We start from the raw sequence: 12,191 nt of genomic DNA, 5'->3' as shown, positions 1-12,191 counted from the left end.
ATAAACAATTTTAGAGAAGACTGATGTTTAGACTTTTGGCTCGTGCTCTGTGATGCAAAAAAAAAAAAAAAAAACGCCACTCCTGAGTACTTTATGGGCTTTCTGAGTTGCCGTAGCGCCACGGTTTGGTATCCATGGAAACGCGGCTAGCGTTACAGCAGAGATTAGCGGCTAGTTTAGTGTTGTATAAGCAGCTAGCGTGATGACGTAGAAATCCTAGATGTTATGATTTAATACGATTATATATACAATATTTAAACATTAATACAGACACACATGGTGAATTAGCATTAGCTTCACAGAATTAGCCGTGTTTTATCTGCGTCATGGATCAGTACAGTATTCTCGGTAGGATTGGAGAAGGAGCGCACGGGATCGTGTTCAAGGCAAAACATATCGAGGTGAGAAAAAAATGTAGGAACACGATCATTTTAGTGCGTGTTACAGCCAGGTCACGTGCTCAGGTAACGACAAACACCTGGATGATGTGTCGTGTGTCTCTCCACCTGAGATGAATGTAGCTGCTCTCTCCACAAACATCTGCTCTGCTTCTGGTTGGCTGTCGGAGGAGCGTCGAACATTTTCCACATGGAAGCTATGGTGTTGATCTTATGGAAGCTTTCGCATTAAAAAAGAGAAAATGTTCTCTCTCCATGTTTGTTTGTTTGTCTGGTCCTCCTTTATGGGCAGATTGAGGCCACTGAGCCTGTACTTTGGGTCACTTAGTAATGAAAGTGTTAGACTTTTGGATCTGAAGGTTGTGAGTTCAAATCCCAACATCTGGGCCCCTGAGCAAGACCTTTAACCGCGTAGCTGCTCAGTGGTATGAGTGAGATAAATATAAGTCTGAATAAGTGGCAAATGGCATAAATGTACATGTGAAGGCTAAAATGTTGGATCTGAAGGTTGTGCGTTCAAATCCCAGCCACACCAATCTGCCCCTCCTGGGTGTCTTGATTAACTCAAAAGCTACTTAGATGTGTGTGGGGAATGTCAATGTAATTTAAAACAGGGGGCATAATAATTTGTCTGGAGGGGTCTGATAACATGCTAGTGTATTTTGGGTTCCGATGGTTTGGACATGTGCAGAATGCTGAAGATGGAGACACCAGGAAGGAGGAAGACCAAGGAGGAGGTTTATGGATGTTGTAAGGGGAAGACATGCAGGTATTTGGTTTGAGAGAGGCAGATGTAGAGGACAGGGGGGTATGAAGACGGATGATCTGCTGTTGAGGTCAGGGCTTCAAGCCTCGGTATTACCACTATTGGGCCCCGTGTTTAAGGCCCTTGACCCACAGACACGGACCCTGACTTCCTAACATCAATGGGATTATTCATCATAAGAATTTCACTGTAATGTAGACATGACAAGTAAAAAGCCTTCTTCCTTTTTGTTGTGTACAAATGCAGTTCATCAGCTGTTACTCTTGTCTATCCCGCTCTTCTTTTTTTATCTTTAGACAGGAGAAACAGTGGCGCTGAAAAAAGTTGCCCTACGCAAGTTGGAAGATGGGATTCCCAACCAGGCACTCCGAGAAATTAAAGCACTTCAGGAAATTGAGGATAACCCATACGTGAGTGAGATGAATACTTCTCAAAAGATATGGCAGCCACCGTAGGACCACTTTTCATCTCTAGACAAGAGTCCAGGTCAGCCCAGGGTAGGGATCTGCAACATTTGCGTGCAAAGATCTATTTTGTCCCTTTCACACCAAATCAAATTCGCATGGAGCCGCCAAACATATTTAACCTTGAAATCAATATAACACAGTTAGTCGTTTTATGCAGATGTAAAGTAGTTCCCTGGTTGCACCACTAGGTGGCACTTGTGAGATTTCTATTGTATTTGGATGTTAGCAATTTTTACTTGTTTTTCTTAAAACGTGGGAGTGGGAACGCGACGTCACGGGATAGATGCTCCGATAATTTAACGAAGGAATCTTTTATGTATTCTCCGCCTTTAAACAGCTTTCCGTGCTAAAGATCTCGTGAGTTGCAGCAAAGCTAGCAACTGTTGCTTTTACACTGTTTAACGAATTTCTCACGACATATCGAACACCCTGGGGACATCGTTGGCAGTGAAAATGAATAAATATTTCCGCACAGAATTAAACTCTCTTTCATTGGAGATGGTTACAATCCTTACAATGACAATTGAAATGAACATGAACTTAGATCGCTCAGAGAACACGGTTTTGCTGTTTTCTTCTAAAGGGCTTTTTTTTCCCCCTGCTGCATTTCTCCTTTATTTTCAGGTAGTAAAGCTGAAGGACGTTTTCCCGCACGGGACCGGCTTCGTGCTCGTCTTCGAGTACATGCTGTCGGATCTGTCCGAGGTGATCCGGAACTCTCAGAGGCCTCTGACCGAGTCTCAGGTCAAGGGCTACATGATGATGTTGCTCAAAGGGGTGGCTTATTGTCATGAGAACTCCATCATGCACAGGGTATGTGGCAGCTCATGGTTTCGGATTGAAATAATAATACCACGGCGCTGTGGGATCCTCTTTTCTGATTGGTCGAAATCGTCTGGTTGAATCGAAGTTCAAGACCTAAGACGGTTTGATGTAAATGTAGCTTGTTTTAATACGTTGTTGTTTCTATAGTAACAGACAGTCGAGAGACGCCGCTTCGTACCGGCCAGACGCTTAGGGTAACCATAAACAGATAAAAAGTATAATGTTGGCGGGCTTCTGTGGTGTAAGAAATAATTTTTGGAAAATATGTTCCATGTTTCTTCTTTTCTTCTCTCGACGTTGTCGCTCCACTTAATTAACCACATGCGATGGACCTACTGTTTCTATACAGGATCTGAAACCCGCAAACCTTCTAATCAGCTCGACAGGTCATTTGAAGATCGCTGATTTTGGTCTGGCCAGGCTTTTTTCCAACGACGGAGAGAGGCTTTACAGTCACCAGGTGGCCACACGGTGGTACAGAGCTCCAGAGCTTCTATACGGCGCTCGGAAATACGACGAAGGAGTGGATCTCTGGTAATTCACACCTCCGTCTCACAGTTTAACACGGTGAAGCACATTTTTGATGAATATGAAGTAATAACAGAAGCTCATTGTCCATGTTTCAGGTGATTTGCATGAACGTCAGTCTGATTGGATGATGGAGCGAATAGATTTCTTGTTTGCCATTTCATGCTTTTTAATTTGTGGGAAAAAAAAACAGGGAATCGATTTCATATAATGAAGACAGAAGCAAACTTGTAATTTCTAAAGTGCACACTAGATGGCGACAGCTTCCCAAATGCTGCAGAACACATCCTGTTTCACCGGTTAGTAATCAGGGTTTTCTTGTAGGTTCCTCACCCCTGACCTGAGGTTTGGTGTTTTGCTTGTTGCAGGGCAGTGGGCTGTATTTTTGGCGAACTCTTGAATAATTCTCCCCTTTTCCCTGGAGAGAATGACATCGAGCAGCTGTGCTGTGTGCTCCGTGTCCTGGGAACGCCGAACCAGAAAGTGTGGCCGGTGAGTTTCTCCTTCCAGGGTCCTGATCTTCAGACGCTCAGCGGCTTCTCCGGTTTTACAAAACGCAAAAGTTTTGGACACCTGAGTGTAAGATGGAGATCCCATCCCACATTTACTCCCTATTTGCTCTTATATGAAGCTCCATTCTTCTAGGAAGATGTTCCACTAGATTTTGGAGTGTGCTTGTGGTTTGCATCTCCTAGTTCAAGTGAAGGAAAAATGTCATGCTAGAGCATCCAAGGGCGTCCTATATCATTGTTTACCTCAGAGTTTGTCCATAGTGTCCAGGATTTTAGTGGAAAAGCTTAAGTTTTGTTTAATCAGTTTTCAGGTAACATCCAAGTTCTGGATGTTGCTCAAGTCCCGGTTTCGCCAAACTGCCACTTTTGGGCCTTTGAGCATATAATAATATAATAATTGTATTAAATTTTGTTAACAGGAAATCACAGAGTTGCCAGATTACAACAAGATCACGTTTAAAGATAACCCGCCGATCCCTCTGGAGGAAATCGTTCCCGACACGTCCCCACAGGCCATTGACCTGCTGAAGAAGTTCCTCGTGTATCCGTCGAAGCAGAGGATCAGCGCCCAACAGGTACGTGTATCCTCATCTTTAACCGCGCCGTAGGGGTTCAGCGGAAAAGAACCCCTTCGTATTCTGTCGATCGGCGTGTAGGTGGCGCTAATAAACGAGCACAAGGTTTCCAAAGATACAATGAAACGGATATAAGGGGCATCAAAGATGCGAAGGTCATGAGTTCAAATCCCAACCACACTAAGCAAGGGCCCCTGAGCAAGGCCCTCAACTCTTTAGCTGCTCAGCTGTATAAGGGCAAAAGCTATAAATGTAAACACATCCATGGCGTAGTTGTTGCTATAGTAACGATGAAACAATGAAACCCATTTTACACAGTAACGTGCTTTTTCAATATTGTTTTTTATCCACGTTTATATACCACGTCACTCTTTTTACAGGCTTTACTGCATCCCTACTTCTTTACGGACCCGCTCCCTGCCCATCACTCGGAGCTGCCCATTCCTCAGCGCGGAGGAAAACACTCTCGCCAGCGACTGCAGCCCCCCTACGAGTTCTCCGTGGAACAGCCCTTGCATGAGAGCCTGGTCGATCCCGGTCTGATCCAACCGCACACGTGGGGGTGTTTATGAGGCCGCTGTCACACAAATCACGTGAACCTGACTTTGTATTGGTGGTTTGCAATATATATATATATGTACAAATAAAAATTGATGTACAGTGAGGAGGAGCTCAATAGGGTTGAGGTCAGAGCTTTATAGCAGATCTTTCACTCTAACCCATGCAAAGCAGATCTTCATGGAGCTGGTTCTGTCATGCCGGTGAATCTGCATCCAAAGACAATTGTGTGCCTCCAACTGGGCGGATAAACAAGTCAGGTGTCCCAATACTTTTGTTTATACTGTATAATTCATCTGAAAATGACAAAATTCTTTTTTCTAGCTGTGAAAATAATTTACCGGTTGTAAAGCTCATACTGGATCTATAGCTGTATTGTTTATTTCTTAATCCCAATTAAATTCAATATTGTGCTCAACTTCATGTAAATATATATATTTTTCCTGTTCATTCGCATCATAATATGAACGTTTTCCGAGCGAGTTGTTGAACTAAAACCAGTGTTTTCGTAACACTCAGCAGAGGGCGGCTCATGGGCTTCGACCGACGCCTTAGATAACAGCAAACAGCCACCACATGACTCAAACCACACCCTATTTACTATACAGTGCACCATCACGTCGAAAAAAAATGGAGAACGGAGAAGATCCAGAATTCTCACGAAATAATAAAATCTAGAAGGTTTTTTGCTATTATACTTTTTTTTTTTTTCCGTTTTTCGCATCTTGAAGCTAATCTGATGCAGTGTGTCGTAAATAAATAGTTTGTGTTGTGTGACAGAGGCGGTAGCATTGGATCTAGAAGCGGAGTTCAAATCCCATAGCTACCACTGCTGGGTCCTTGAGCAAGGCTCTTAACCCTCAACTGCTCAGTTGTTAGTAAATGCTGTTAGTAAATGCTGTAAATGCCAAATGCTGGAAATGGAAGCAGACGGCTCGTCAATTCTTTCATTGTATTTTACTTGCAGTTCACCTTATAAGCCATAGAGGGCGCATTACAAACCGTTGAGTTTTTTTCACGGCCTGGTTTGTAGGTGTTCATTTTCTCGGTTAATTAAATTGGATTTAAAAAATCAGAAAATCAGATGTTTTAACACACGATTATACACGAAGAGTGCAATAATCATGGATTGTGCAATGCAGTGTTTATGAAAAGGGTATATACATTTTCCAGCCATTTGTGGTTCTTCCTCAAAGAGTTACCACGAAACTTGTAGGCACACGATTGTGTAGAAAGTTATAGGGTGCTGTATCATGAAACTTTTCTTTTGGAGAAACTAGGAGAACCAACCCTGTTCCAGCATGGCACTGCCTCTGTGCACAAAGCCAGCTTCATGAAGATATGGTTAATGGGTTGGAGTGAAAGATCTCCTGCTATAGATTTTTGACCCTCAACCCTATTGAACACGAGTGAAGTTTTCACACTGACTGCACCCCAGGTCTCCTCACCTCACCTACATAAATACTTGAGTTTAATAATACAGCAAATGGAGACTAAATGACCAAGTACAGAAGCTTAACACAATGCTGATCTCTGTTCTCTGAGAATTTTCAACTGTTATTGTGAATGTTGTCATGACCCGCGTCAAACACCCTGACCAGAAAATGTACTAATCTGGAAAATCCAGAAGTCTGAAACTCCAGACTGACCTTTTAGTAGATTTAAAAGGAGCTACCATCGAGGTTTGTTTAATATTCAAACACTCAGTAAACTGCTACTAGATGGAAAAGGCGGTTGAAACTGAAACAAACCACAACTTCAGAATGTTATTTTTAGTTTTAGCACAGTCCTGACACAAAAATTAGACAAATCTCGCCTCAAAATCTAACCTCAAATAGAAACGGGCAAATGAACAGTCTAGTACATAATACTAGAACATAATATACAGTTGTGTTCAAAATTATTCAACCCCCAATGCTGTAAATGGTTTTAGGGAATTTAGTGTACAATTGTAATTGTATTCAGAATGAAATCCTACAAGGACTTCTTAAAGAACCATATGCAACTAAAATGACATCAATTAGTTTTGTAATACAGTAGTAAATGTTTCTTTTGTGAATTCTTCATTGACATAATTATTCAACCCCTTAAAGACTACCACTCTGAAGAACAGAGGTTCAATGAAGTGTTTTCAATCAGGTATTGAAAACACCTGTGGATATCAGGGAGCAGCAATAAAGCCTAATAAGCACCAATTAGGCAGCTTTAAAATGACTGTGATACTCAGCTCCTTCTAGACATTTACTGGTGTGGTTACAAACATGGTGAGGTCAAGAGAATGGTCCAGGAAGACAAGAGAACAGGTGATTACTCTTCACAGGAAGGGCAATGGCTTTAAGAAGATTGCAAAGATGTTAAACATACCAAGAGACACCATAGGAAGCATCATTCGCAAATTCAAGGCAAAGGGCACTGTTGAAACGCTACCTGGTCGTGGCAGAAAGAAGATGCTGACTTGACTGCTGTGCGCTACCTGAAGCGTAGAGTGGAGAAAAGTCCCGTGTGACTGCTGAGGAACTGAGAAAAGATTTGTCAGATGTGGGTACTGAAGTTTCTGCTCAGACAATACGGCGCACCCTGCGTAATGAAGGCCTCCATGCCAGAACTCCCAGGCGCACCCCCTTGCTGTCCCCAAAGAATAAGAAGAGTCGACTGCAGTATGCCAAAAGTCATGTGGACAAACCACAGAAGTTTTGGGATAGTGTTCTGTGGACTGATGAAACAAAATTAGAACTGTTTGGGCCCATGGATCAACGCTATGTTTGGAGGAGGAAGAACAAGGCCTATGAAGAAAAGAACACCTTGCCTACTGTGAAGCATGGCGGGGGGTCAATCATGCTTTGGGGCTGTTTTGCTTCTGCAGGTACTGGGAAGCTTCAGCGTGTGCAAGGTACCATGAATTCTCTTCAGTACCAGGAGATATTGGATGACAATGTGATGCAGTCCGTCACAAACCTGAGGCTTGGAAGGCGTTGGACCTTTCAACAGGACAATGATCCCAAGCATACCTCCAAGTCCACTAGAGCATGGTTGCAGATTAAAGGCTGGAACATTTTGAAGTGGCCATCGCAGTCACCAGACTTAAATCCGATTGAGAACCTCTGGTGGGACTTAAAGAAAGCAGTTGCAGTGCGCAAGCCTAAGAATGTGACTGAACTGGAGGCTTTTGCCCATGATGAATGGGCGAAGATACCCGTAGATCGCTGCAAGACACTTGTGTCAAGCTATGCTTCACGTTTAAAAGCTGTTATAACTGTAAAAGGATGTTGTACTAAGTACTAAGATTGAATGTCACTTGGGGGTTGAATAAAACTGATAATGATGTGAGCTCAGAAAAGACATTTGTGGTTATTTCATTATAAATGTTATGTTATATTTGTCTGACCTACACGTGCCTCTTTGATTTAATTGTAAGCAGGATGACTGAATCATCATAATCAATGTCAAACCGACCAAAACAATCAATTTCAGTGGGGGTTGAATAATTTTGAACACAACTGTACATAAACATTATTTGTCATTTGAGACGCAACACTGGTTTGTTTGGTAGCTGAATGGGGAAATTTGTCCACAATTATTGCTGAATCTTTGGGTTACGTTTCTGTGTGAGGATTTGTTTTTATATCTATAATATAAATTGCTTTTAGTTGAATGTTCTCTCTTTGCTGCTGTAACATGAATTTCCCTCTGGAATGAATAAAAGCTATCTTTCCATAAATCTTTCCATCTATCTATCTATCTATCTATCTATCTATCTATCTGGGCTAAAAAAAAAAACATCCATTGTTCTGTCCATCATTTCATCCATCCATCCATCCATCCATCCATCCATCCATCCATCCATCTATCCATCTATCTATCTATCTATCTATCTATCTATCTATCTATCTATCTATCTATCTATCTATCTGGGATAAAAAAAAAAAACATCCATTGTTCTGTCCATCATTTCATCCATCCATCATCCTTGTCCATACAACCAGTCAGACATCCACCCATCATTCCAGCCATTATTCCACTATTATCTATCAATTCACTTATTCATCGATCTATCTATCTATCTATCTATCTATCTATCTATCTATCTATCTATCTATCTATCTATGGATATTTATAGTGACTACAACAATTATATATATATATATAAGGTCTGTTTTTGTTGCCTTCATTTATTATATTTAAAATGAAAATAAATGATGAATTAATGTTTAAAAACTATTTTTTGCTCAAAATTCAATTCAAAGTTTATTTCCATCTTATTTTGTGACTTTGGATTATTTTAGTTTTGGGAAAGTCTCATGTAATCTAAAGGTGAAGAAAGTGGTTGCTTAGTGGTTAAGGTTAGTGGTATTGGACCTTGGATCCAAAGGTAATGAGTTTAAATCTCACCCACACCAAGCTGCCACGTCTGGGCCCCTGAGCAAGGCCCTTAAACCCGTAGCAGCTCAGTCATGTATAAATGAAATAAATATAAGTCGCTCTGGAAAAGAGCAGCTGCCAAATGCTGTAGGCGTAAATCAACTGATTAACCATCAGTGGCTTTACTCACCATTCCGGCTTCACTACCATTCATATGTGGCAAAAGCGTGACAGGAAATGGGAGTCCATTTGCACATGTCCTCGTCTCACCATGTTATGAGCAAAACATCACACATTTGTAACTAATAATAAATAATAACTTCACACACCCTGCAGAACAACACATGGTCCAGTGGTCCGTGCGCTAAGCCTTCTTTTATTATTGTTTTGAAAGTAAAAATCAAATTTTATACACACACACACACACACACACACACACATATACACAAAACTCTCAAACCCTGTCCCCCACACACACCTCACCAGCTGGTCTGTGAACATATTTTCAAAGTGAAACTGGTCCATTGTGTGAGATTGTAAGATTATAATTACGCTTTTTTTGTGATGAACCGAATAGAGGAAAATAATCAATAAAAAAGAAACAAAGTCGTTAAGGATAAAAGTCGACATGAAGTCCATGAAAGAAGCACACGTGTGTGATGATATTTGAGACGTCTGGAGTCTGGAAAGTAATTGGCGCTCTGTACATGTACTTTGCACATTGACAATAAAGTTGAATCGTAAAGAAACGGAAACAGTCTCTGAGAAATTAAACTTGGATCGAATGGTTTATTTCTCTGAACGTTTTGTTGATTTTATTAGTACAGTCGGAGAAAATGTCTACTAGGACATATTTATCCTTTCCTGAAGTTGTAGACTGTCATTAGCGGCGTATACGAGCTCCAGATTTTCTGCCGTGATAAGTCCTGCAAACGGCCCGGAGTCACTCAAGCAGTCGTCTCTGGATCTACAGTGACAAGCTCAGTATCATCCAGGTCTCGTCTGTTCAGCAAGACCAGGGGAAAGGAAAAAAAAAAGTCACCTCCCAAACGCTGCATTGTTCAAAAGCCTCGGAGGAAACGGCCTCCCGTTATCTCTGCGATGCAAAAAAGCCGCCAATTTGGTTGCTCCAGTTACTATGAATAGGGTTGCTTGATTTTTATCAATCCAGTCTCACCTGAGAGAACATCAGTTTTGCTATTGCTGTGTCTTGATAGTTCAGTTGGGGTGGTGTTTTTTTTTTTTTAAATCCTATGATTGAAACGTGTGACAAGACAAAATTTTATTGGTGATGGTGTTGAATTATTTAGACATAACAGTCCTGCATATGGTTGAGCTTCGCTCCAATCCGGCTCTCGATCCTTTCTCTAATTTCCCTGAAAACTGAATGAACAAAGGCAAAGTGGAACAGTTTGCTTTGATTAACAAATCACCTCCAGTGCATGAGCTTGTTGTTAAGATTGAACTCTCAATCTTAACTGTTCCATTCCTGGTGCATAGAAAGCTCATAAGGTCTCGTATCTTTTTGATATTTGTTTTGGATGACATTTTGTCCATCTGGTGTATTGAAAGTATTTAAACAAGACCTGGAGCAATCAGTTGAACCACAAAAGAAAAGCAAAAAAAATGGTTGATTGCTGCGTATTAACGAATGTCGATGAGATCCACTTTATTTCTCAACTAGCAGCTTTATAGAGCCGTGTTAACCTGTTACTCTCATGGGACTATTACATAAAATATTAGGATATAATTGTATACAATTTGGACTACAGTATATAGTTAACAGTAACAGGTATCGTCCTTGTAAAGGCGTTTACTAACAAAAAAAAATACAATTCAGATATCCAGAGTAAAGTCATGGATCTTTGGTTACACAAATACATTATATACACGGATCAGTCATATTCTCACATTATAAAACATTATGATCGGTGACGTGAGTAACACTGATGATCTCTTCATCATGGCACCTGTTAGTGTGTGGGTTTATTTATTAGGCAGCAATATTTTGTCCTCAACGTTGATGTTAGAAGCAGGAAAAATGGGCAAGCGTAAGGATTTGAGAGTTTGACAAATTGTGCTAGACGTCTAGACGTCTGGGTCTGAGCATTTCAAAAACTACAGCTCTTGTAGGATGTTCCTGGTCTGCAGTGGTCAGAATCTATCAAAAGTCCTCAAGGAAGGAACAGTGGTGAACCGGCGACAGGGTCGTGGACGGCCGAGGATCGCTGATGCACGTGAGGAGCGAAGGCGGGTCCGTGTGGGTCCGATCCAACATACGAGCTCCTGTAGCTCAAACTTCTAAAGAAGTTCATGCTGTTAAAGTGGGACCAACACAATATTAGGCAGGAGGTCATAATGTTATGGCTAATCGGTGTATAACGCTTATGCTACTTGTCAGCCATCTTGGACTCAAAGGAGCAAAACGTCAAATGAGGATAATGCTGGATAAACTTTGGGTCGGTTTGGAGCTCTAAATGAAAAGGTTATGACTGGGTGAGGGTCATATCTCAGGCATGGTAAGAACAACCATTGGAGGCCCAGAATATTAATGATTTTGTCACAGGACCTGGTTTAAGGTCAATAAAGGTAGGATTATACTCTCTGAGACTGTGCTTTGCACGTCCACAATATATTTTTCGATTGCTGCAACTGGTGGCCCATGTATCCACCAGCCATATTGAATTCTATCGAAAAAACGAAGCATCCTTTCTCCCGATCGTATCGAAAATCCTGCTCTTGACCTATTTGCTATACATTGATATGAATACAGACTAAAAAGTGAATTTATCTCTGTCACTGCTCTCGGGTGTAGGAGGTGTGTCTTAAGCAGAGGAGCATTTTCTAAAATTACCTCCTACACCATGCCCCCGCCTTCCCTTCTCTCCTGACCGCCGCCACCACTACCACTACCACTACCTCCACCACCAGCAGCACCACCAACACCACCAGGAGCACCACCCTGACTTTCTCTTATCAGACCAGCAGCACTACAGCAGAGCAACGTCTGGTCTGAACCGTAGCTCTTTCGTCTTCTCACGTCCACCTGGAGACACCGAGATCATCCACACCAAACCACAACCAGGTAAGAAGCCCCAACAGCACTGATGCAGCAGGTGAGCTGAGATATATTGTTCGGTTGTGGGAGTTTTTGGTGGGGTTTTTTTGGTGGTTTTCTGCTCCCTGCCATGCTTTATTTTGGC

The 12,191-nt window shown here is 41.6% G+C and overlaps 2 protein-coding genes across 2 annotated transcripts in view; both read left to right on the top strand.

Annotated features, from left to right (window-relative positions):
- Positions 1-105: 105 nt before the first annotated feature.
- On the top strand, positions 106-6,153 carry cdk20 (cyclin-dependent kinase 20). Its single transcript, XM_046870713.1, has 7 exons — positions 106-401; positions 1,461-1,574; positions 2,256-2,444; positions 2,806-2,990; positions 3,353-3,476; positions 3,916-4,071; positions 4,452-6,153. Exons 1-7 carry the CDS (start codon positions 327-329, stop codon positions 4,641-4,643), a joined length of 1,035 nt encoding a protein of 344 aa, XP_046726669.1. The 5' UTR covers positions 106-326; the 3' UTR covers positions 4,644-6,153.
- A 5,724-nt stretch (positions 6,154-11,877) lies between these two features.
- The window catches only part of gata1b (GATA binding protein 1b), a 5,023-nt gene continuing 4,709 nt past the window's right edge, over positions 11,878-12,191 (top strand). The window contains exon 1 of the mRNA XM_046870259.1: positions 11,878-12,073. The gene's annotated coding sequence lies outside the window, so the exon portion shown is untranslated. The remainder of the gene's footprint in view (positions 12,074-12,191) is intronic.

The sequence above is a fragment of the Silurus meridionalis genome, chromosome 17 (assembly GCF_014805685.1).
Source record: "Silurus meridionalis isolate SWU-2019-XX chromosome 17, ASM1480568v1, whole genome shotgun sequence".
NCBI lineage: Eukaryota > Metazoa > Chordata > Actinopteri > Siluriformes > Siluridae > Silurus > Silurus meridionalis.
Note: the sequence above shows the minus strand (reverse complement) of the source record. Positions and strands in the feature narration are given on the sequence as shown.